General features: G+C 41.9%; 1 protein-coding gene across 1 annotated transcript in view; it reads left to right on the top strand.

Moving 5' to 3' along the window:
- Window positions 1-24,565: 24,565 nt before the first annotated feature.
- The window catches only part of nfic (nuclear factor I/C), a 475,870-nt gene continuing 473,132 nt past the window's right edge, over window positions 24,566-27,303 (top strand). The window contains exon 1 of the mRNA XM_060845894.1: window positions 24,566-25,025. Coding sequence (XP_060701877.1) covers window positions 25,017-25,025 — 9 coding nt within the window. The 5' untranslated portion in view covers window positions 24,566-25,016. The remainder of the gene's footprint in view (window positions 25,026-27,303) is intronic.

Here is a 27,303-nt window from a genome sequence, read left to right as displayed (position 1 = left end):
CCATATTTTCCCAGCTTTCTTGTCATTGCTCATGTCACACCAAGGAGGGAAAATTGTGCCTTATGTACTTGAGTTGGTTCTGACTTCAAAAAACAGCTCTGAATCAAGTTTCTAGCTGGGATCAATTAAAAGGTACTCTCTTCCCCCATTTATTCCTACTGTCCCCCATCATAGCCTCTCTAAACTGATTTCTATAGTTACTGATGCTCTGCAGCTATCTATTTGACAGTAGGCAGTGAAAACAGAGCAGGTCCAGACAATCCAGTCAGTCTGCAGACAGAAGCAGTGCAACTCTATATAAACACTAGCAGATACGTTGACTGCTTCAGTAAGCTATGTTGCGTTTTGTGCTAGTTGTATTTCATGCACATCCTCAGGGGTGGAACTTCTTCACACACTTCTTTGGGTAAGATTATCTGATTCTTTAAAAGAAGCTTAAAGTCTTCTTTATGAAGTAAATGCTGTCAGCCTTTCTAGAAATGATTTGGATATGCCGGTGTTGGACTGGGGTGTACAAAGTTAAAAATCATCAGGAAGGTAGTGCTTCCAATTAAACCTGTTGGATTATAACCTGATGCTGTGTGATTTTTTTTTTAACTTTCTAGAATTGGAATGTGTCAGAAATATTAAGATTAATGTTTCTGTACTTCTGAAGAATGCTTTTTTCAATTTTGTCTTATCAGTTTTGGAGGACCTTTCAAACTGCTTGCAAAAAGGAGATAAGTAGAAATGAACTGAAAGTTGAACAGCAAAAATAGCTAGATGCATTTACAAGTGTCGAAGAGTTTTGAACAGGAAAAATCCGAGTTCTCCATTTCCAATATGTATCAAAGTAAACTCACCCAACTTATATCTCCTGTCCTCTGGTCAATCAATGTCATGCAAACTACTGTCAATATAAAATGATCAGTCAACCACACTCACTCAGTTCTCATTTTAAGCTGTCAGTCCAAGACAGCACCAAGATAGTAAATGGAATAAATTGCAAAATAGAAGGACAGAGCATTAAGATCATGTGCAAACATCTATTCACTTTGTCTGCAGCACAGCCTCAAATTATCAAGCTTAAAACTATGGTTTTAGGCTCAATTTGTAAATGTGGTGGTGGTGGTGGCATCCATTAGTTTCGCGAGACCACGGGTCTGTGCCTAGGAAGTTTAGCTTCAATCTTTGTTGGGAGAGCAGCATCTGTTGCGGTTGTAGAGGTCCACACAGGAGTGGCAGTCTCAGTTGCCGCGACTGCACTTGAAGGTGCTGTCCTCCGGTGTTCTCTTGGTGCTGTTTTTTCACTGGGTACACTTTTTTTCCAGCAGCAATCTTCTCTTCTGTTTTTAGACCTCCATGTACTTCCAGCCTCCAGCGAGAACGATTGCTTGCAATGTCCTCCCACCTCTCGACGTTCATGTTAAGTGACTTCATGTCTCTCTTGCAGACATCTTTGAAGTGAAGATGGGGCCACCTTTGTGCTCTCTTGTTGGAGGCCAGTTTCCCATACAGCAGCTCTTTTGGGATCCTCCCATCTCACATGTAGTGTACATGGCCCAGCCAGCAGAGACGGCGTTCTTGGAGCAGGGTGAAAATGCTGGGTGTCTGGGCATAGGCCAGGACCTCATTGTTGGTGACTCGGTCAGTCCACTTGATGTCCTGGATGCATCCCAGGCTGCGAAGGTAGAAGTCATTGAGACACTGCTCTTGTCTGAAGCAGAGGCTCCAGGTCTTGCTGCTGTAAAGCAGTGTGCTGAGTACACAGGCCTTGTAGACTACAATCTTGGTTTCCTATTCTCCCAGACTCTATTTATCTGCCTAACGAATGTTGAGGCTGCTCTTCTGATCCGTCTGTTGATCTCAGAGTCTAGGGAGAGACTGTGATGGTACAATCAAGGTATGTAAACTCACGGACTACCTCCATAGTTGTTGATGGTAATGTTAGGGGGTGCTCAGTGCCTTGACCCAACATGTTGGTCTTCTTCAAGCTGATGGTCAAGCTGAAAGGTGTGAGTCATGAGCACGTTTCTCATTTGGCAGTGTTTGGTGATTATCAGGTCTATCTGATGCCAGTATTTGGAGTGTGGATGTCGCCAAGACAGTTTGTGCTGAGCTTTGGTCTGGAAGTAGGTGCCAGTGACACACAATTTGTGGAGCATGCGGAGCTAGAGCAGTCGTTGCCCATTGTCATTCATACCGCCAATTCCATATCATCCCAGGCAGCTTGGCCAGGGGTTGTGATCGGCGTCCACTCTGGCATTGAAGTTGTCAAGTAGCAGCAACTGTTCCTAACTTGGGATCCCTTGTATTAGCCATTGAGAGCTGGTTGTAGAACCTGTCTTTTGTCATATACCAGTGGTCATGATCCGTATGTTCAAGCATCCTAGTCTGAGTGCTGGCTTCTTTCTTTGCCTTCTTGCTGTGCTTGGTGCAGTGTTCACAGTCCACAATTCAGGCTACATGTATCCCTAAGCCCCACGCACCCAGTGGAGCGGACTGTGGAGGGACAGCATCTAATTGGCTGGGCTGCCTAGCTTGAGGTGGGCAGTAACTGTCCAGTGAGGTGCGAAGTCCTCTCCCTTCATCGAAAGCAACCCCTGGCACCTTGCTGTACACCAATCGAGCACAGGCTTTTAACAGATAGAATGCTGCTTCCGTGTTGTGCCGTTATGGTAAGGCAACGCTGGAGTGTCCTCTCCAGGGCTCAGGCCTGGGCAAGATTGTATGGAAGGCCAATAGTTGCCCATGTCCCAGATCTCCCCTCTCCATGATATTGTCCTAGGGAAGGGCAAGGGCCGATACAGTTTGGCATTGCAGGAGTTGCCAGAACGAGGTTGAAGATAAAGTTGGACTGCCTTAGGGACTCCAGCTCTGCATTTTCCCTCAGGGTTTACCCCCGAAGCCTTCCCTATGAGTCGGTATGGCCGCAATCTAGTGGAGGTTTGGAATTAGAGTTTTCCCTCTCTTGGATGGACTATCTTCCCAGGCTGATGAGTTCCATCTATCTGAAGCAATGGTTTTAAGGCACCCTTTTTCCTATCAGTCAAAACAGTTCCTTCGGGCTCAGAGGGTAAGCCACACAAGAAGGGCAGGAGTTGGACTTGGTTGTCAGTGGCTATTTGAGACGCAAGCCGTGAGGTGCATGTTTTAGGCAGTGGGAGCTTGTTCCCATTACTACTCCTCAGCTTGACAACCTCGGAAACAAAATTAAATGTAACTGTCTTCAAATATGTAAACATGAGTCTCCCTCACATAGTGCATAATGATTTCTCCAATCTAATTCCACAGTTTTGTTGCCAAGTTTTGCAATTTGAATAAAATCTGTTAAAAAAAACACAAACATCAGAACATAAAAATTTACTTTTTTATAATTATCCATTTCATTATCCTCTTTTTCTCCAGAAAGCATTGACTCATCTCAGTAATGTGCCATAGATGCTTCATTGCCATTCAAGTTTTGTGTAAAGATTTATAGCTTGTGTGCCAGTTACAGTTGTTGTGGCTATGATCACTGATCTGGGAATTTGCAAACACTTTTTCCCCTTTCGTGGTGACATCCTCAGTGCTGCGGAGCCTCCTGTGAAGTGCTGCTGTACTGTCGCAGTTGGAATTTATTTGGTTTCATTTCCATTGCATTGCCAGTTCGGGTTGTTCCTGGACGATATATTAGGTCTCGGGTCTGTGTATATTGATGGAGTTCGTGGATGAATACCAAGCTTCTAGGAACTCTGTGGCTATCTTCTGTTTGGCTTGTCCTATTATTGTTTTGTTGCCTTAGTCAAATTTGTAGTCCCTGCTGTCTGTGTGTATAGATACTAGGATAGCTGGTTGTGGCATTTAGTAGCTAGTTGATGTTCATGAATGTGGATAATTCATTGTCTACTTGTTTGCCCTATATAGTGTTTTGTGCAGTCTCTGCATGGAATCTTGTACACTGTGTTTATCTTGCACATGATGGGTATTGGTCTTTTGTTCTAGTGAGTTGTTGTCTGAGCGTGGTTGTTGGTTGGTGTGCTATCATAAATCTGAATGGACGGAGGAATCTGGCTGTCAGTTAGAACATAGAACATAGAAAAGTACAGCACAGAACAGACACTTTGGCGCATGACGTTGTGCTGACGAGTAATCCTAATGTAAAATAAAATAACGTAACCTACACATCCCTCAATTCACAGCTATCCCTGTGCATGTCCAGTAGTCGCTTAAATGTCCCTAATGACTCTGCTTCCATCACCATCGCTGGCAATGCATTCCATGCATTCACAACTCTCTGTGTAAAGAACCTTCCACTGACGTCCCCTCTATACCTTTCTCCTAATATCTTAAAACTATGACCCCCTCATACCAGTCAATCCTGCCCTGGGGAAAAGTCTCTGGCTATTGACTCTATCCATGCCTCACATTATCTTGTAAATCTTGATCACCTGTCTTCCTCCTTTTCTCCAAACAGAAATGTCCGGGCTTCGTCAACCTCTCTTCATAAGTCAAGCCCTCCAGACCAGGCCGCATCCTGGTAAACCTTCTTTGCACCCTCTCCAAAGCCTCTGTATCTTTCCTATGGTAAGGCGACCAGAACTGGACACAATATTCCAAGTGTGGTCTCACCAGGGACTTGTAGAGCTGCAGCAAAACCTCGTGGCTCTTAAACGCAATCCCCCTGTTAATGAAAGCCAAAACACCATAAGCTTTCTTAACAATCCTATCCACTTGGGTGGCAACTTTGAGGGATCTATGTACTTGCACACCCAGATCCCTATGTTCCTCCACACTGCCAAGAATCCTCGAATTCAGCATTTGAGTTTGACCTTCCAAAATGCATCACTTCGCATTTATTCACGTTGAATGCCATCTGTCATTTCTCAGCCCAGCTCTGCATCCTGTCTATGATGCACTGCAGCTTGCAATAGCCCTCGATACTATCAATGGCACCTTCAACCTTTGTGTCATCTGCAAATTTACTAATCCACCCCTCAATCTCTTCATCCAAGTTATTTATAAAACTACAAAGAGCAGAGGCCCAAGAACAGAGCCCTGCGGGACCCCACTCAACACTGACTTCCAGGCAGAATACTTTCCATCTACAACCACTCTCTGCCTTCTGTTAGCCAACCAGTTCTGAATCCAGATAGCCAAATCTCCCTGTATCCCATACTTCCTGACTTTATGAATGAGCATACCACGGGGAACCTTATCAAATGCCTTGCTGAAGTTCCAAGATTTTTTTTAGTATAGAGTACAGTAGTTAGTGTATTGGGTCATGGCATGTCATTATCGCATTGTTTGTCTTCCAGACAACTGTGGATGAAATTGCAGGGATATGTATTCTTGGCAAAGACTTTGTAGAGGTGTTCTTCTTCTCTTTGCAGGTCGGGAGTGCTGCAGTGCGTTGTCCCCCTTTTGAACAGGGTCCTAATGCAGCTTCTCTTGTGTGTGTTTGGATGGTGCTGTTATAATTCAGGGTCTGGCTGTGTGTGTGGCTTTTTCTGTATATTTTTGTTGTGCATTCACCCCTCTGTGTTCTTTCTACCATTGCACCCAGGAATGGGAGTTGGTTGTTAATGTCCTCGTGTCTTGTAAGTTTGATCCCTATGAGCATGGTGTTGATAATCCACAGCCAGAAGCAGCAGAAATGAAACCAAGTACATTCCAACTGATACAGTACAGCAGCACTTCACAGGAGGCTCCACAGCACTGAAGATTTCACTGAGAAAGGGGATCAAACGTTTGCAAAACAAATACCTAGCTCGGTGAACGTATCCACAACAACTGCAAATTCACTCATATGCCCAATATTCACATGCAGGTTTTGAAGACTGAGTATTTTCCACCCAATTGTCTCCGGGGGAGGTGGGGGGTGGGGGTGGTGCGAGTGAGGCTGATCTTTCCTTTACCTGGAGGATGCATGCTGGTCAAAGCACAGCAGGTTAGGCAGCATCTCAGGAATAGAGAATTCGACGTTTCGAGCATAAGCCCTTCATCAGGAATAAGAGAGAGAGAGCCAAGCTGGCTGAGATAAAAGGTAGGGAGGAGGGACTAGGGGGAGGGGCGATGGAGGTGGGATAGGTGGAAGGAGGTCAAGGTGAGGGTGATAGGCCGGAGTGGGGTGGGGGCGGAGAGGTCAGGAAGAGGATTGCAGGTTAGGAGGGAACCGACTGAGACAAGGTGGGGGGAGGGGAAATGAGGAAGCTGGAGAAATCTGAATTCATACCTTGTGGTTGGAGGGTTCCCAGGCGGAAGATGATATTGGTGAGACAGGCCGCTTACTTGCGGAACGCTTCAGAGAACACCTCTGGGCCGCCCGAACCAACCAACCCAATCACCCCGTGGCTCAACACTTTAACTCCCCCTCCCACTCCACCGAGGACATGCAGGTCCTTGGACTCCTCCACCGGCAGAACACAACTACACGACGGCTGGAGGAGGAGCGCCTCATCTTCCGCCTGGGAACCCTCCAACCACAAGGTATGAATTCAGATTTCTCCAGCTTCCTCATTTCCCCTCCCCCCACCTTGTCTCAGTCGGTTCCCTCAACTCAGCACCGCCCTCCTAACCTGCAATCCTCTTCCTGACCTCTCCGCCCCCACCCCACTCCGGCCTATCACCCTCACCTTGACCTCCTTCCACCTATCCCACCTCCATCGCCCCTCCCCCTAGTCCCTCCTCCCTACCTTTTATCTCAGCCAGCTTGGCTCTCTCTCTCTTATTCCTGATGAAGGGCTTATGCTCGAAACGTCGAATTCTCTATTCCTGAGATGCTGCCTAACCTGCTGTGCTTTGACCAGCAACACATTTGCAGCTGTGATCTCCAGCATCTGCAGACCTCATTTTTTACTGGAGGATGCATGAACAAATACGTCCAGCCAGGGTTACAATCTCAAAATAACTGGGACCCTCCTCGTCTCTACAACATTGCCTCTCAACAGCTTCAACTTTTTAAAAAAAATTTTTGATGATGAGACTATTTATTTGAACTCCACTGGTTAATACTTGATCCCTTTATAGCGTATGTTTCTATTTTCCAGAATCTGCCAGTCTCCAATTTTAAGTTCAAGCCACTGTAAAAGCAGTGATTGCTGACTTGGAGTTCTGCTGTCAGTGATTTCAACCTGCAAAGATATAGCTAGTGATCTAAGAGTATATCAAGGGCACAGCATGCTTGACTTAAGAAATAAATAAAATACTGTCTTGATGGTGTAATACGAAGTTGTAGCAAAATACTCAGATGACAAGAGACAGTGATAACACAGCAAGTAAGAAATAGTTGGAATGGTAGAACGTAATACTACCTACTGATTCCTGAAACCCTAATTCGATTTTCTTGGGTCATTCACTAGCAAAGTAAGATAATTTGCCTCCATTTCTTGATCAGTTTAATGTTTACTAAATGGCTTCTGCATAATTAGTAGGGCTTCATTGCATTACTATTGTGTTTAAAAATAACTCACCAGTGCCTAACCATGCCATCAATGCTGCCAGTATAACATCCATTTGCACTACAATATCTTGTCAGATGCAATTCATTAAAATATGGCACAAACTGCCCAATTGCAGAAGTGTGACTAAAACATGGAATCACACCATGAGCAGAACTAAGCTGGAAATAACTGGCGGAGGGCCATTTGAGTACATTAAATACATTTGAATTGAGAATGTTGTTTATTTTTATTAATGATTTATGTGAATGCAATAGACATTTGCCAGTGATGTCATTTGTGATCTGTAGTGGAAACTATTTCCCAACACATGGCAAGTTTTCAACCAATCACATCATGTGTTTTTCACTCAAGTTATATAATATTCTGATGAACACACCCACAGAGATGAAAGTTACTTCTCCTGGCTCCTAGTTTATCTAAGAATGTTAATAATTAAGATGTAAAACTGTCTGAAGTTTTGTAACAATACATCTGGTATTGCATTAATGTGAAATAACTTTAGAAAGTGAAAATCAAAACTGGGCTGGAGACGTATAAAGACTAACAGGCAGCAGACAAATTCGAGAGGCACAATGAAGGTCAACACTATATCTCATTTTGAAAATAAATAGAAAGCTATCTGTCAATGATGCCAGTGTGTACTTTTCTACAGATTGCTAGGTTACAGCTTGGTGATACCACTGTGAGATGACATTGAGGGGGTTGGATATAATCAATGATCTCACCATGTTGTGCAATAGAGTGGCAAGATGCAGCTAAATAATGCCAATGAGGTGTCATATGGAGTGGAAGGATGCGGAATTTGCTGGTGTCTCCCACACAGCTAGCTCCCACCCCAGAAGAGATTATGAAGGGGACATACATTGTAGATAATTGAGGAAAAATACCTTGGATAATTTGGTGGTGGGGATAAAGACCATTTGGTTGTGTGTGATAACACTTTTGGATATAAAATAATAGGAAATATGCTGAAACATTTAATGATTTGTGCCAAAATTGAAAGAGTTAGACCAGTTAAGCAACAACCTAACATAGACCTATTGGAGAATTGTACATTTTAGCCAATATCTGTCACAATTTCTGTGTGTGTTCTATCAGACTAACAGAACAAACCCACCAGAGGTGGCATCTCACAGGTACACAGTTGGAAGGGAATAACCCTGGGAGTCCTCAACATTGACTGGACTCCAGGAGGTCTTTTGTTCTCAGATCAATCACAGGCATGAACGCATTATACAGACTGTAATGTACCAACCTCCCTCAATTGATAAATTGGCATCCTTCCATGCTGATCATCACTTGAAAAAAAATTGAATGTACACTGAATGGGGAAATTCAAAGACTAAGAATGATATGATAGCACTGCTATTAACAGAGCTAGCTGAGTCTCTCAGAACATAGCTGCAAAACTGGGCCTAGCAGATTCTGAGAGAATCAACACACAGGAGAAATCTATTTGAGCTTATTCACATCAATCTTCCTTTTTGTTCATTCAGGAGATGTAGGCTTCACTGGCTGAACCAGCCTGGATTGTCAATCTAACAATTAGAGATGCATCCAACTATGACAGCATTGGCAAGGGTTACCACTGCATAATCCTGTGGAGCCAAGGTTCCATCTTCAAACTGAAGATACTCTCCATTGTACAGCATTACAATGATCCTAAGTGGAATAAATTCATTATTTAACAGCTCAAAATTTGACAATATCCTGGTGGCTATTAATGACAAGAGACTGAACTGGCCCATCCATGTAATTACTTTTGTGATAAGAGCAGGTCAGTATTTGAGTATTCTGTTGTGAGTTACTGACTTCCTGACTTGCCAAAGCTCACCATCTATGAGGTACAAATTGTAAATATGATTAAATACTCTCCCCTTGCCTAAATGAGTGCAACTCCACTAGAATCTTGGCATCAATCAGAAAAAGATAGACCCTTTTGTGGTACCCCATCCACCACCTTAAACATTTACCTCTGCCATCACCAGTATACTGTAGCTACAGAGTTTACCACAATTAAGATGTACTGCAGCAAATCACTAAGTGTGACTCAACTGCATTACTATTGAGGTAAAAACAATGACTGCAGATGCTGGAAACCAGATTCTGGATTAGTGGTGCTGGAAGAGCACAGCAGTTCAGGCAGCATCCAACGAGCAGCGAAATCGACGTTTCAGGCAAAAGCCCTTCATCAGGAATAAAGGCAGTGAGCCTGAAGTGTGGAGAGATAAGCTAGAGGAGAGTGGGGGTGGGGAGAAAGTAGCATAGAGTACAATGGGTGAGTGGGGGAGGGAATGAAGGTGATAGGTTAGGGAGAAGAGGGTGGAGTGGATAGGTGGAAAAGGAGCTAGGCAGGTAGGACAAGTCCGGACAAGTCATGGGGACAGTGCTGAGCTGGAAGTTTGGAACTAGGGTGAGGTGGGGGAAGGGGAAATGAGGAAACTGTTGAAGTCCACATTGATGTCCTGGGGTTGAAGTGTTCCAAGGCGGAAGATGAGGCATTTTTCCTCCAGGCGTCTGGTGGTGAGGGAGCGGCGGTGAAGGAGGCCCAGGACCTCCATGTCCTCAGCAGAGTGGGTGGGGGAGTTGAAATGTTGGGCCATGGGCGGTGTGGTTGATTGGTGCGGGTGTCCCGGAGATGTTCCCTAAAGCGCTCTGCTAGGAGGCGCCCAGTCTCCCTGATGTAGAGGAGACCGCATCGGAAGCAACGGATACAATAAATGATATTAGTGGATGAACAGGTAAAACTTTGATGGATGTGGAAGGCTCCTTTAGGGCCTTGGATAGAGATGAGGGAGGAGGTATGGGCACAGGTTTTACAGTTCCTGTGGTGGCAGGGGAAAGTGCCAGATGGGAGGGTGGGTTGTAAGGGGGCATGGACCTGACCAGCCAGGATGGGAGGGTGGGTTGTAGGGGGCCTGGACCTGACCAAGTTGACTGGGCAAGTTGAATCCCTTACTACCCAGAAGGACTAGGGAAGCAAACAAATGAGAATGCCAACATTCACATGGTTCCCTTCAAGTTTCATAACGTCATCACTTTGAAGTAAATCCCTGTTGCTTCACTGTCTCAGGATGAAAATCCTGCATGTCCTTATTTAACAACCCTGCCACAGTGCCTTCACATAGACTGCAGCTGTTCAAAAAGGCAATTTATCACCTCTTTGCAAAGGCAACTAGAAATGGGGTATAACTCATTCTTTTCCAGTTATACCCACATTCCATCAATAAATGAAAAGATAAAGTTTGTCTCGAGTTGATATATGACCTGTTCAAGATAATACTAATGTAGTTCGTGCAGGGTGGATGGGGTCATTAGTAAATGAGTTGGTTCTGAGGTTATTAGCGACATGATGAATAAAAACATTTGTTTTCTAAAGCAAACGTACTTACAAGGCACTATTCAATGTGTTTATTATGTTTGACTTGTTTATTTTATATTTTTGTGTGTATCATTGGGTGGAAAAAGTAAAGTTTTGATTTCTGTGTGCGAGAATAAAATGTGCGTTGGTTTGGTCTTTGATACAGATCACAGACTGACCACGCACAGCTGTGTATTTGAATTGTTGGAGCCATTGCAGGTGTAGTTTCAGTCACTTTATGAAACAAAATATTCATTCCACTTTATGCCTAACTAAGTGTGGTATAAATAGATGCTTCTGCTGTCTGAGAAATGTTCACTCATTCTGTGCGACTATTTTTGTCACAAATATGAGTTTTTCACGATCACAGTGAACTTCTATCATTTGCAAAATACTAAGTTGGTTTTTGCCCAAGCACCAGCCTTTTTAATATCTACACCAGCTTTAAATCACACGGTCCTCTCATTTTCATTCGTAATCCTTTATCTCACAATCTGCTCCTTTGAATCTCCTTCTCAGCTTCACTGGTCTCACTTTCACTCACATAACTTTACACACAATTCATTGCCTTTCTCTCTCTCTGTCACAAGTGATGTCTATCTACTTTCTCAAATATCCCTTTCTCTATCTCTCCCACTTTTTTTATGCTGTTAACATCATGATTGAATCTGGATGTTGATTGTTTTATTTCAAAACTGTGTTATACCTTATTTCATTTTACATAAAATAACTCTGAAAATGAAACAAACATTCTAATTGCATTTCTTCAATTTGCTCATGTTCTGTGGATGCCATTGACTAGGCCAACAGATTTTTCCTATCCATAATTGTCCTCCATAAGATGGTTGTGAGCTGTTATCTTGAAACACTCTAGTCCTTGGGATGTTAGTATAGCCACGACTGATTGGATCTTTCTTACTAAAGTACTAATCTGAATTTTTTTATGTTAAGCATAATGTCAGACAAACAAATATCAATTTCATGAAAGGTGCCTAGATAGCAGCTTTCAAACTCTTGGATCACTCATCTAGAAGGACAGGGAAAACAGATACATGGGAACACCAACATCTGCGAGTTGCCCTCCAAGCCACTCACCATCCTGACTTGAAAATATATCATTGTTCCTTCAGTGTTGCTGTGTCAAAATAATGGAATTCTCTCCCTAACAACAGATGGACTGCAGTGGTTCAAGAAGGCAGCTCACCACCACCTTCTCAAGGGCACGAGGGATAGGGAGTAAAACTCCTGGCCAACAGCAATGCCCTTATCCCATGAGTGATTAAAAGAAATTACACTACATATTGTATTTCTTACATTCCATTGTCAACCATTTCCACTGCCAATGAAATTATCTCATACATCTACAGGCTTTTAGTTATAAATATTTGCAATACCACATCTCCAGCACCAACCAACCTCAATCAAATCACTTAATCATAAAAGATGGTCTGGAAATTATTTTAATGCATGAATGTATAAATAGTTAGTACCCTGATTCCTTTTCTAAGTCTGCAATTTTAATTGAAACATCGTTGTATAAACTCAGCAGGTTTGACAATATCCCTGGAGGGAAAGCACAGTTAACATTTCGAGTCAAATGACCTTCCTCAGAACTGATGGTGATTCAATAAAAGACATATTTATGCTGAAGACAGGAGTTGGGGTGGAAAGCAGTGGGAAGATAGTCAGAGGTAGAGCCTGGAGAGAGAACAACAAATAACAAAAAAGGGATGGATACTGAGATGATCAGGACAAAGAAATTCTAGCAATGGAGTCCATAAATAGTTAAAATGGGTTGGTTGTGCTGAAAGCAGCCCATGATATGAAAAGGCCTTGCTTGTGGGGTGAGTAAAGGGCATGGAAGAAGGTGTTCAGGTTTTAAAATTATTGTACTCAATATTGAGTCCTGGAGGCTGCATGGTCCTCCAGCAGAATATAAGATGCTGTTTTTCCAGCTGATTCTAAGCTGCATTGGAGCATTGCAGTAGGCCTGAACATTGAGGTGTGTTGAAGTGGCATGCAACCTGAAGCTTGGAATCATTGATGCTGTGTAGATCACCCAGAGAGTTTTATTTTTGCCACTGTCTTGCATGGATAGGGTCAATAGGCAAAATCTTTTCCCTGGGGTCAGGGAGTTCAGAACTAAAGGGCATAGATTTAGGGTGAGAGAGGAAAGATATAAAAGAGACCAAAGGGGCAACTTTTTCATGCAGAGGGTTGTACGTGTATGGAATGAGCTGCCAGAGGCAGTGGTGGAGGCTGGTACAATTGCAACATTTAAGAGCGATTAGGATGGGTATATGAGTAGGAAGGGCTTGGAGGGACAAGGGCCATGTGCTGGAAGGTGGGACTAGATTAGGTTGGGATATCTGGTCGGCATGGACTGGTTGGACTGAAGGGTCTGTTTCCATGCTGTACACCTCTATGACTCTATGACTCTGTGAGAAGCAGCACTCCTTTGCAATTCACCAAGACAATGTGGTTCAATTGTGAGGGCCTTATTTCAGTTAGCCATACTCCATAAAACTCATACTAGCTCCTTACAATTATGCAACTAATTCAAACCAAATTCTATTCACTATGCCATCTAAGCCGCTGCTGATGGAGAATTTCCAGTCATATATTTTGTAATCACATGGTCAGAGGAAATGCCAAACATCCTCTCCTGCAGCTGTTTTGTCTCTCAGACCTCAGTGAGCTTCTAGGAAACCACTGAAGATGCTATTAACCTGGATCCTGACAACTCATTGTTAGCATGCAGGTTAACTTAGTCCACAAGCAATCTAAGGACTACTCCCACAATTATTAGTCCTGAGACAAGGTCACACCCCTCGTACATCTGATACAGAGTAATGGACTTTTCCCATTGTTTCTCCTCATTACTAGTATGCTAGCATGTACTTCAATAACATGTCTTTGACAACAGGGAGTTCCAGAAGTTAACTGAGGTCTTGGTTTAAAAGGTTGCTTCATTGACCACACAGCTTCACTGCAGCAAAGCATGAGCAGTCTGCCAACATCACATTAAAATCCTCAAGAGCTAGCACCAGTGATGCTTATGTCAAATCCTGGGCATAAATTGGGGGGATCTGCCAGACTAGATGACCATACTCCATGGACATACAAAAGTAGGAACATGGAGCAGAACTTGGCTATCCAGGCCCTCAAGCATTTTCCACCATTCAATAGAATCATGGCTAATGTGATAGCAACCTCAAATCCACATTCCCACCTACCCTTGATAACCTTTCACCCCTTTGCTAAACAAGAATAATGAAGTTTTGTCAATCAACATTGAAGCCCTGTTCCTGAAGAATCTATTCTGTTGGACAGTCCAATGTGTCTGGATGCCTGAAAATCACCCCCTCCTTGGCAGTTCACTTCTTCCAAAAGTCAAACGACAGTCAAAGGAAAAGGTGTAAGTTTACCTAAAGCACAGAGGCTTTGACACCACTAATTGGAAGAAGAAATTTGCATCCACTGGACATGGCACCTCCTGATCCTCCTAAGAACATGCTACCTTGAGGCTTAGTGACTCATCCGCGAGAGAAGAAAGAGGAAACCGAGCTGAGGTTGTGAATTCCATTTCCCCATGCAACAATATGCACCCCACTGTTTAAAAATTTGTTGATCCAAAATTGAGTTTCAAAGTCATCTTAAGACTCATCTAACCTGCCAGATGTCAAGCTAGATTCTGAGAGAACGCTGATGATGAGCACTTTCACTGCATTATTTGATAAGAAAGTCATGCCTTTTCACAGCAGTAGGCACTGACTGGCCTTCATATTCTTCAGTATTAATATAGGCTTGCTCGTTTCACCCTAAAGAATGTGGCCCATCCTTCCTTTAGATACTAATAGCCGTCACTGTCCGGGATTTGCTTACCTTCATCCATACTCAGAGGAATATCTTTGCAGGGCATTTGTATCCAAACATTAGTGTCCGAGCATGATTTGTTAGGGTCTCTGAATAGCTCCTATTCTTTGCACAGCACATATGGGCTCTGAAATATCCCACTGGAAATGCCCTACTTTTTAGCAGTTAGAAATCTTGGTTTCTTAGCCTCACTTTTCAACTCAGCACCATCTTTCTACACTGAGAATGTGTGCCAGCATTTCCTCTTCCAATGTGTAAAGTAAGAGCTGCAGCTGCTGGAAGGTCAGAGTCAAAACGTGTGGCGCTAGAAAAGCACAGCAGGTCAGGCAGCATCCGAGGAGCAGGAGTGTCAATGTTTCAGGCATTAGCGCTTCATCAGGAATATCTGATAAAGGGCTAATGTGCAAACCGTCAACTGTCCTCCTCAGATGCTGCCTGACCTGCTGTGCCTTTCCATTGCCACACGTTTCAACTCTCCCCATGGGTGCTCAATTTCTAATTGGACTCTCTAAGTCTCTCCTTTCCTGTTGGTTGGAAATGACTAACGAAAGGTCTTTTCCAGCACAAGGCTTTGTGAATTAGCTCATAGCGTGACTGCTTAGACTCTGATCTGCTCTGTTTCTCTAGGTGTGTTCTATTGGAAAGCACATGAAATTTTTAAATGCCTGAGGGAGAGGTATTTTACAGAGATCTTTGACAGCGGCTTCCATTTTAAGCAATGATACCAACTGGTCAAATGCAAGCTGCTCAGGCCTTCAAATTCCAATTTAGGCTGTTTCCCAAGAAATTTGAATTTCTAATTGTACACCTCCAGCACTAATTAGTACATACTTAATGTAGCTCTGTATGGTACATCATAGTTAATAGTATTGTCCTCACTTAAGTAGGAGTAAAGCTTGTCAGATTTCCTTGAATATTTGCTCTACAGTAACATTGGATGGGCTGCTTTAACTGCCATACAACTGCTCAAAAGTAATAAAGAAAGTTTCCACTTCTACTTCATCCAACCAGGGGATTAAATGAGCAAATCGAGTTTCCTATGCCTATAAACTAGAGTTAATAGTGTCCTCAAGGAATATAGTAGGATTTCTGTCCCTCAGCTTGACCACTTTTATTTTAAACTCTCAATCCCTCTTTCTGTCCTGAAACTCTCTCTCTTGGCAATGTTCTTTCTTCTTTCTCAATTTCCCATCCTCCTGTCATCTTCCTCTGCCTTTCTCTTTCCTTTGTTAGAAATTCTAACTTCCACTGCTTCAGTTTCAATTTTTCCAGCATTACTTCAATCATTTCATTGTCCTCATAGAGTCATAGAGTCATAGAGATGTCCAGCATGGAAACAGAACCTTCAGTCCAACCCATCCATGCCGACCAGATATCCCAACCCAACCTAGTACCACCTGCCAGCACCTGGCCCATATCCCTCCAAACCCTTCCTATTCATTTACCCATCCAAATGCCTCTTAAATGTTGCAATTGTACCAGCCTCCACCACTCCGTCTGGCAGTTCACTCCATACACATACCACCATCTGCATGAAAGAGTTGCCCCTTAGATCTCTTTTATATATCCCCCCTTTCACCCTAAACCTATGCCCTCTAGCTCTGGACTCCCCCATTTCAGGGAAAAGACTTTGCCTATTTTGGCCAACTCTTTTAAAATTTGGAGTTTACTGGCTTTCAGGCAGAATTCTAATCCATGAGTGCTTTCCTCACACTATTTTAAATACTCAAAACTAATTTTCCATCATTTTCATCGAAAAGCATTGGCAGAAAATGCAGACATTTCTATTTATTAGCAGTAAAAACTCAAAAAAGCCTATTTGCAGCCTTAATAATTGATTTTGAAGAAACAATTCACTCCTCCCACTTTAATTTTTGTTTCCTCTGTGGGTAATAACTTCAAAAATGAGCCAATCTGTTATGATCAATGCAGAGCAAGGGTCCCTCATTCATTACCTTTTCTCTTCTCCATTCAATCCTACTCTTGGTTGGCCACAATAAGGTTAATTTTAAAAAGGATCTTTTCCCTCATGGATATCTTTTCACAATTGGAATACATTTATGTTTTAAAAGAAAACAAATTAAATTGGCTTTCTTAAGTTAAAGAAAGCAAGCATTTATTAATTATTAAAATCCAGAAAAGATAATAAAATTGACAAGTACACATAAATTGGAAATTTGAATTGATTAAAGCAATAACTGTTCAAAAGATATACAAATCACTCTTTGGGTTTCATGAAGAGCAGATGATGGAATGGTGCAACTGTTAATTTGAATGATACCAGTAATGATGATATAGGTAGTGAAACAGTTGATTTCAAGGTTCTTTCCTCTTTAGGTAACTGTTAGGTTTTGTCCTGTTTCCTTCTCAAAGTGATAAATTGTCTTTCCTTTACCTGCAATGTAGGGTTATGTAATCGCTTTCCTCAACCTGTGACCTCTAAAGCATACTAATTCATACTAGCATCTCAGCCCAAGAACACATACAGATTAGGATCTGTAGTTTGATTTCAACCCTTCTTTTTGTATATTGCAGGAAGGATTTTAAAAAGTCATGTTTAGAACATAATCTCCAGTAGATAGCTTTCTTCTGACAGGGATGAACAGCTCCTCACTACCCCTTCCTTTTAATTCACTATGTTTGAAACTTCCCTGACATTTTACAGGTGAGACTTACTATGAGTCCAGCCATGACTTTGCCAGATAGCTATTGAACGTAGATCCATAGATACCTTTTAGTTATACGTTCTCTTTTTAAAAAAACACAAGTTGTAATTAAAATTTTGATATGCCTATTAGTAATCCAGAGTTAGCACCCATTACTGTGAGACTCATCAGGAAGAGGGGAGGTTAATTGTGGAAGGTGGCTCACAGTCAGTCACTTTACCTCATCATTTGTTAATGTACTGATGTGCATTGCAAAGGTGTCAGTAGCTAGACCTTTTGTATAAATTGTATATTTTAGGTCAGAAAAAAGTACAATACATATTCATCAACCCATTTATGCTTCCTACTTGCACAGGCTTTTGCCTGTGTTAACAAATGAAAGGGGGAAAAAAATGAGTTTCTGCAAGGATTTCTTCATTTCTTTCATAGACCTTATTTTCAGAATCCATGGAGACCCTGGTGGGGGTAGAGAACAACTCAATCTGCAATCAAACTTGGTGTGTTCAAAACCATAGACTTTTAATTCATTGCCAGCCCTCCAGGATGTGAGCACGTTATTTCAATGTAGTACAGAGCATTACATTGATGTATTTGGATCATGGGTTTGCAGCTACTCTCCTGATAAGAAAATAAAAGTAATGGCATCCAGCTTAATTTCTGTGGTGAAATTGTAAAAGAAAATTTTGCATTTTGGATTATATCAGAAAGCCAGCAGATTTTGCAACGCAATTACATGATGTGTGCTCTCTGTCTCAGCTATGGCATCATGTGTTGCTACTAAGACTTATCATTACAAAGTTTTGGTTCTGAAAGGAAGCGGTTGAAGACAGGAAAATTAAAGTTACCTGGTGTCGTGCAGGATTTCCTATTAGGTCGATTACTATCTAAAATTATCCCCATACCTTACTTGCAATTGATACTGTTTCAAAATGGCCAGGTAGCTATTATTACCTGAAATAGCTCTTCACTACAAGGTGAAAATAGCCTAGGCTGTGGACATATTAATCTATATAATGGCACGTGCTGCGCCTCATGAATGCTGTAGTACTTCACCACACGACTATAATGTGAAAGGAAGGATGAGATAGCTGTTAATGCATTTTATTAATTATGCACTTGAATCATATTGGCTTGACATAACTTCACTGTCAGCTCGGATTATAGTAGAGACAGACACCGAGAATATATTTCAAATCAAAAGATTAATTTGGAGTGAGAAAGATTCAGCTCGTGCCAATTATAGAGCTCTCTGAATCTAAACTTCTCGGTGATTCGTCCACTCCTCATCTCACCTGCTGGTGCCAACTACTGATCCTGGTTGAATTTCAGTCAGGGACTGTATCAAATTTACATTGAATTGTTTCTTAGGGTGTTCACTTTGGTAACTCACCGTGAGATGATTGTGTAACGATTCCTTTTGAACTCGTTTCATTTCACAGTTGGACTTATTAACTTGTTACCATTGTATCCCTCGGCATCAGTGTCAGCTGGAATAAGATTCCGAGATTGGAAAGTAAGGCTTAAAGTGATTTTTCCCTTAAGTTTTTTTTAATGTCAGGGAGTGTGTTTGTTTCCATTGCCTTTAGTACTTTTTTCCTCTTTCTATGGTGATCTTTCCGCAAACTCAATTTTTAGTTATTGGCAACACCTTTTCAACACATGGAGTCGTACCAGCCCACTATAGATGTCATAGAGTCATAGAAAACGGAAATAAACCGTTTGGTCCAATTCGTCCATGCCAACCAGATTTCCCACACTAAACTAGTCCCATTTGCCAGTGTTTGTCATAAAGTGCTGTACAAGTGGAAGGTCTTCATTTTACAGCTCTAAGTTGATTCTGTTGTCAAAAGTGGATTAAACACTCAATGTCTCTCAATATTGTATAAACATCTAGAAGGAAACAAAATCCTGAAAAAACTCAGCAGGTCCATCAGCATCTATGGATGGAGAAACAGTCAACTTTGAGTCTAATCTGGCCACTGGAAATCGAAGTGATTCTCCACCCAAAACATCAACTGTCTCTCTCTCCACAGATGCTGCCAGATTCATTGAGGTTCTCCAGCATTCCGTTTGCATTTCAGATTTCAAGCATCCACAGTATTTTGCCTTAATTCTGAAAGGAAATGTTTTGAAGTCGCTATCAATAAGACAGCCATTTAAAAGCAAACGCTGTTACCTTTTAAAGATTGCAGGGGTACTTTGTAGAGATTAAATGTGGATTCAAATTCAATAACTGCTGCTTTGTATTAACTTTATTCTCCTTGCGATAAAATCTCTTCAACTGAACCATCACCCAGGCATGTGCAGATGAAGGTAGTTTTGCAATGGTTCCCATCTTTAGTCCTGAAGTGATATCCACTAATATTGCACTGCACATAGCAATGCGCAACAACACTGCGTGCTACTGTGTCGCGTTGTCCTGAATAAGACTTCCCTCTCCTCAATGATGACTTACATGCAGCAGGTGTTGGTCAATAGTGTACCTGACGTCTCCCAAAGGGATGGACTGATGTCTGTGGTGGACTCTGATAAATGTGGTGGACTCTGATAAGTGTACTGATGCTAAACACGGCAAAATCATAGAGGTCCATTTCACCATGAAAATTTTGTGTTTATTTTTACTCTTTCTGTAGTTGTAAAAATAGGAACTCTGAGCAGATCATAGATCCCCTCAAACACAGTGTCGTTCAGTGAGATCATGGCTGACATTTAACCTCCATTCCTTCTCCTCGTCCGAGTCCAAACAAAAACCCGTGGATTATCAATAATTATAGTTCTGCAGTTCAATATAAAAGACACGTATTCCCCAATTAATCTTCGATGGGAGAGTGCATCATTTGCCTGTTTGAAAAAAATTAAAATTAAAATCCGGATCTTTCCTCAAAGTTGCATGAGAAGTGCAGCCTCACATCTGCAGCTCTCACCTATTCTTGAAACTGCATTTTCTGATTCCTGTTCTCTAATTTACAGTTATCAATAATGTAAAGTGTAATCATGTTCATATAGCAAGCATAGTTTTATTAAATATTCATAACCAGCAGCTTTCGTGTGACGTGCCAAAGATTCTTTATCGACTCTGGTTCTAAAATAGATGGAGAATACGAACTTTAATAAAATGCATTCCATTCGCGAATGCTAACCAAGTAGCGAGCCTCAGTTATTTTCTTTCGAGCTGCTCTGTTTAAATATTTATTGAGGTTTTACTGGAAATATTTGGTAGCACTTACAGTACTTGGATTGTGTTTCCGGATCCTGCACACTGTCAAAACTTACTCGTCCCTCCCTCTAGCCGTTACCGCTTCCCAATGCTGGCGTGACCCCAGGGAGTCCCGGTTATTTATTACAATCATTGTCTGGAAACTTGGGCCACTCTGCACCCTCACCATCTCCACCCCAACACACTCCGATTTTTTTTTAGATCATGTTAGTTACAAACATTTGTTAAAGCATTTCTGAGTTAAACAATCGGAAATGTTCACATCTTCTCCAACAGACTCATAAATCTGGTGGCATTTGCGGAACTTCGAAGTTAATCTTAAGTTTTCTCTTTGAACTCCAATATTTGATCCCACCATGAGTCTATACGAAAGCATGCATCCTGGGCACTTTACTAACTCCATTTCTCAATGTCTTCTTTTTAACCTGAATATCTCTTTCTGTTGTATTGAAATCTTATGATCTAGTAGAATGGTTTATTAAAGGTAGTGGTAAGCAACGATTGTCTTATTTGCATAGTTTTGAATATTAGTTACTTTGCTTTTAAGAACTCCACTGATTTATTATATAATGCAAAAAAGTCGAATCTCAACCTGCATAAATTATTAGATTAAATTAGATTACTTACAGTGTGGAAACAGGCCCTTCGGCCCAACAAGTCCACACCGACGCGCAACCCACCCATTCCCCTACATTTACCCCTTTACCTCACACAATGGGCATTTTAGCATGGCCAATTCACCTGCCCGGCACATCTTTGGACTGTGGGAGGAAACCGGAGCACCGGGAGGAAACCCACGCAAAGGGTTGGAGGAATATCGCGAAAATATAAACATCATATGCATTGTTTCCAATGTTTTTGGTTAGTCTGGGTGCCAGATGCGCTAAATGAAATGAACTGCAGCTATTCCCATTCAGAAACAATGTGGTTGAGTAATTAGCATCTCGACCTCGTAACAATAACTGATGCCAAGTCAGAGGCACCTATCATTCGCAGTTCCTCGCTGGGGTGAAAGATTACAGATGTAAAGTGCCAATTATTCTTCAAGTTCATGTCGTATCTGTGGACGTAGGAAGAAATGAAACATAAACATTCCCACAACGTTATTTTTGTTTCAAAATCACACACTGAAGCGCATCACCTCAACTTTGACGGGTTTGTGAAACTGGTCGCGACTATTCATCTGTTTGCACAGAATCGCGACTTGTATTCATGCTGCGATAAAGGATACCTGCAGGTTTATTTTTATAAAAGACATGATTTGGAGATGCCGGCGTTGGACTGGGGTGTACAAAGTTAAAAAATCACACAACACCAGGTTATTGTCCAACAGGTTTATTTGGAAGCACTAGCTTTCAGAGCGCTGCTTCTCCATCAGGTGGTTGTCCAGGGCTCCGAAAGCTAGTGCCTCCAAATAACCTGTTGGACTATAACCTGGTGTTGTGTGATTTTTGTTTTTTTTTAAAGACGGCAGCAATAAAGACATTGCCCGGAATCTGGACTAACTGCGTTGCAATGTACAGACTGATGGAGGACAAAATGCCAGAAAATCCACCCCAAGGCTGTGGAAATGCCTGGTGATTGTTATCCATTGATAGAAGGCTGGGTGTGCGCGGTGAAACCAACAGGTGTATTTGCAGTTGCCAACTCACCTGGGTGTTTTTTTTTGTTGTAAATTAAAGCCTTGCAAAAGTTCTCACAACTTTTTATCTGTACAGTTTATAGTTTAGTATCAGGGGAAAGCCCAGTTCTATAAACGAAGGATCCAGAAAAATCAATACATTGTCATTCCCTCCTCCAAGTCTTTGTACTAATTTTATTATTGCAGGTGCAGTGATATTTTTGTTTGATGCTGTACTTCCCCTTCAGTCAGTTATTGCTCAAGTCTTAAATGTTATTCTGTTCGCAATTAGAAAGTGAGGATTATGTTTTGTTTCACAATCCCTCGAAATGGTGAGTTTTGATTTTGGCTATCGCACACGGAAAGTGAACATCATCCAATTTACCCGAGAAACAGCAAGCTGAAATGAAGGATTGCTTTGGGGTTTCAACATTTCGTTAGGTTTGATGAATTCTACTCGCTGGAATCAGTTGATATTTTGCGCAAACATTGATTGATAAATAAACATCGCTTGAATGGGGGAACAAAATCAACATACTAATTGGATGCCACTTATAAAAGTTAAAAAAAACAGAAATGTATATTTGGCATTTCCCTAATTGAAAGACACTGGAACGAGTTCGAAAGTCCAATTGTGGTGACAACAGTCAAGTTAACATTTTAGGTGTGGACCATTAATCCCAACTCTTATTTCTTGCCTGTTCTGCACTGAATGCAGTGCATGGATCTGACTTTCGCCAGATGTATTTTTATTGAAAAGTACAAATCCAGAATAGATTTGCATTTTTAATTTAAAATTGAAGGCCAAGTTACAGCTCCTCTCATCAATCTAGTTTCAGCGTTACAGCAGTAACAGAACAGTTACTGGTTTATCCCTGTATGTCAATGATAATTACTATCATTTAAAGGTCGTCGGTGTCTGATGATAGTCCAATAATCGAGGCGTTACAAAAGAGATCACCTCCGCTAGGAACAGGTGCAGCCAGTGTTTTTTCAATTGGTTTAACTTTGTCTAGAATAAGCTACCATCTGTTCCACCAAAAATGCCGCTTTTGATGCTTGAACTCGGCTTCAGATTCACTCTACGTACTGGGTACGTTTCCTGAAATACATATAAAGGATTGTAATGTTATGTCAATCGATGACACTAAGCAGAGTAAATTATTTTCTATTACTCTCTACTTTCTGGACTTCAATTGATTTCACATACGCTCTCCGCGATTTCCGTCTCATCGATTCTTTTCTGTTACATTTGCCAGTCCATGCATTTTTAAGTGTGACATTTGTGTCTTAATGTTTTATCAATAACTTATTTTGCAGTGAAATTAATTGTGTTGTTGCATGATCATGGGAAGCTACTCAGACAAACTTGCTCCAAAGTTTGCCAGATGCCGTGTATGTTTAAGCAGTGATCTAACCGCTGCATTTAACAAAGGATGAACAAAATGTGTAAATGGATGCAGAGAAACAATAGCCTTTGGTAGGGGATTCCTTAAAAGTATCTTAAAATTAGAGGGGCGAAATCAGGCAGCACTATTGCACGTATGGATCTGAATATCAGTAAATTATCGGGTCAGTGAAAGATGTCTATTGTCTGGAAACAATAGATTATCGTGTCAGGATATTAATGATATAACATAGTGGGAGGTAAATGGAGTTGAGATACATTTCAGCCGCCATCCAGACTGAAAGGGGCTGAATGGCCTACTGTTATGGAAAGATCTGGAGTTGGAGTTAAACATTGAAGTGTTTCTGTGATAAAACTATTTTAAGTTAATGTTCTCTTCTGCACTTCGAGAGGGATTCATGCTTTAAAAGGACTTCAAAGCAGCCTCCACCCCCTCCCCGACCCAAACAATTGCAGACGAGACTGCTGAGCAATAAGTAATGGAAAGTTCATTCCCATTTGATCCGACTTATTTTCCGGTACGGTCGCGATTTCAATGTCAAAAGCGGATTTCCTGATAAATAATAGAGACGTTCTTGAGGCCAGACAAATAGGTTGGATTACATATTAAGGTTTATTTTTTTCCTGTTTTAAAATAAACAATGTCCTGATGTTGGCAATTTTTGATTTCCACAGATCATCTTGATGCTTTTGGGAAGCAAAATCTAATCGTTTGTTAACATTCCAAAAAAAAGTTAACTGAGTTGAGAAATGTCTATATATATTTCAACATATTTATCCTGAAGTCATTAGGAAATCGGAACTATTTATTTGAGTGACCTTGATTTATTTTATGCTGACAAACTCTCTTGCTCCAGAAGGTTTATAGAATCGCCACATCGCTCCCGTCCAGCACCACGTGTTCCTCGCTTTAAGATTATTGGCAGCATTTGTGCAAATGCCGTTCGAACCTCTAATTTAGCAAAGGATTGCGATGGTGCACAGAGATGGCTGGTTAACCATGGCAAAATCCAGGCACCTCGTCTTCTCTTTATAGCGATGGATGTGTGCAGAAGGCTCAGACCTTATGGTAATGATGTGATTTCCTTATGCAAATAAGCCATTGCGGAAATAAACAGTACGCCTCGCTCGCTCCCTTTACTTCTGTAATATTTTTATACTACGCCATCAATTCATCACTAAAGCGGCCAAGGCAGCCCTCCCCCATCTTTCTCCTGGGCAATCAGGATCCGTCGGTTGCCTTCACTTTTCCATCGGATGTGTTAGAAAGCAGCGAGAGGGAGAGACAGAGAGGGGGAGAAAAAAAATAGCCCGCACACACACACAACACCACACAGAGACCGAAGGCAGATATTCCTCTGGATGAAGTAGGAAAATTGCAAAGGAATACAAATGAGGCGCGAGACAAGCTTCTAATTCGAGTGCAAGTTGATTACGTACTTTCACATGGCAATGGTACGTATATTTTATTGCACCGTCTTGCTCGAGCCGTGTGTTGGTTCCGGTGTCTGTCTGTCTGTGCCTCACTCTCTTGTGTTGCTTATGCGATCGGGTTTGTGCCAAGATTTTGTGGTGTTTAAAGGGGAGGGGATGGGGAGGGAAGGGGGAAGAGAGAGACAGAAAGCAAAAGCGCTGAGCTTGGCAGATTTCCCATCTGTGAGCAGTTTGCCTGCCAGCTGAAATGAATTTATGCGTGATCTGTATACGTGTGCATTGGGCGACGTACATTTCAAGTCCAAGTTCAAGCGGGGAGCCAAGTGTGTGTGATCGTAGCGGTAATGGCCGAGCAGCTCGGGAGAGCCGCCGGCTTGAACTTGACTCATGAACCGCGACGCTGCGACCAAGGCTGGGACATGTTGCTAATCCACCTCCCTTTTAAAGGGACATTACACTTTCTCGGCCTGTTAAATGCGCACCATCCCCTTATGCAAGAGATTGCGGGGTTCTCGCCACAGGTCATTCTGCAGCTTATTTTAAACACACAATTTGAAAAAGTTCGCTATACTTTAAGAAAGCGCAAGCAAGAAGAGCTTTGCGGCCCGTAGATTTGTTGGTTTTCGTTCGCCGCTCTGAAACACATTTCCCAGCCCACATTCGGAAAGTTCAGAGAATGAAGCAGTGCAGTTCCAGTTTTGTCTTTACCGTTCTCTCTGTCTCCCTTTCTCTCTCTCTCTCTCTCTATATATATATAGGCCCAGTAAATGGATAAGCTCTTTAAATTCGCTGTAACCATTCAGAAATATAAAAAAATGTATTGATTACAAATATTGATTGCATACCTAAGGTCTAGGAAGCCTTCTTTCTCCAAAATTTCACTGAATTAAACACTTGCAGCGTTTCTGTAGCAGATTGTTGTATAGTGGAATGTTTGTGCAAATATGCTAAAATCAAAGATGGCTTGATCTATAAAGTTTGTTTGACAGAATCCCAGTTCTCCTGTATTTTAGAGATTTTATGAAGCAATCTGCAAAACATTTTATGAAATAGCTTTGCAGTGTTCTGAAAGGTATCTACCTGCAGAATCATGCAAACTTCACTCCTGTTGTTGAGCTGGGGAATATTATGGAGACAAAAATGCTGTCCTGACCGAAAGCGGAATGCGCTTGGCATCACGGTGGCATCTGGCAAATTTCGGTGATCCAGCTTGATAGAAAAGACATTTCATATTTAAGAGACCAGGTTCTATTTGAATATACTGCAGACGTAAAATGTACTTTTTGCCTTCCATTTGCTGTTGACCCTCTATGCAGTCAGAATGACTTGCCCTTTCGCATTGAGGGGAAAAGAGTATGACCGATTAACTCGGACACATTGCGCCGGGCCATTGGTGCATAGCATGGGTTGTTCTGCTAACGTCAGTTAGAGAAAAGCAATACAGCATCTGGCAGATTAAATGGTCAATTTGATAATGTACTGTAGTCAATGCTTCTCCAATGGCTTCTAGTATTAATAAATACACAAATCACGACAGTATTACAATCACTCTTCAATTATCCATACCAAAGTCTCACGACTTGTTCTCCTACATTCTGCTGGGAAACAATCATTGTCTTGGCCTACTTTGGAAACTATTTCCTCATGTCACGTACACCAGCTTTCAACAAAGTCCTGTGCATTGTCATGAATTTACCATTGACTTTGACTTCTGCAGTTTTGCGCACGCCGACTGGAACCTTTCATTTGACTTAATTCAATATTTGAACTTCATCATAAAAGTTGAGGGGCCGCGGCAGTATCTGTCTGTATTCCCTAGATTTCATTTTACTTTCTGATGCAATGATTTGGGATGGAGGGTGGTGCTGGTGGTTGGAGTGGCGGCTGGGGTGGAGAGTTGAGATTGGATTCGAGCAACGTTTCTTTCAGCAGAATTGTACGGGATAATCGCAACATTGCAGTCTGTCACAAAGGGTGATGCTGTATTGGCGGCTCCTGTATAGGAATGCCTGCTTTGTCATGCTGTCCCTGAGCTTTATTGTGATTTCTTTAAAATATCATCACAGGGTGGAATAGAGGGGAGGGCAGTAGGCAGCTAGATTGCAGCCCAGACTTTTTTTTTAAATCCAGGATAGGTACCGTTGTGTGGGTTTGAACGCAGCGGCTGCGTCGTGTCTGGGGCAAGTCTGCCTTTAAAGCGCGGCTCTTAAAGCGGCGCTAACTTTTTTTTTGCGTGTTTTTTTAATTGCCCAGTGCGTTTTGACGAACGGTCGTGAGCAGTGAAGAGTTAAAGGAGAGG

Source organism: Hemiscyllium ocellatum, chromosome 28, assembly GCF_020745735.1.
Source record: "Hemiscyllium ocellatum isolate sHemOce1 chromosome 28, sHemOce1.pat.X.cur, whole genome shotgun sequence".
NCBI classification, from domain to species: domain Eukaryota; kingdom Metazoa; phylum Chordata; class Chondrichthyes; order Orectolobiformes; family Hemiscylliidae; genus Hemiscyllium; species Hemiscyllium ocellatum.
This window is presented reverse-complemented; position numbering and strand designations above follow the sequence as displayed.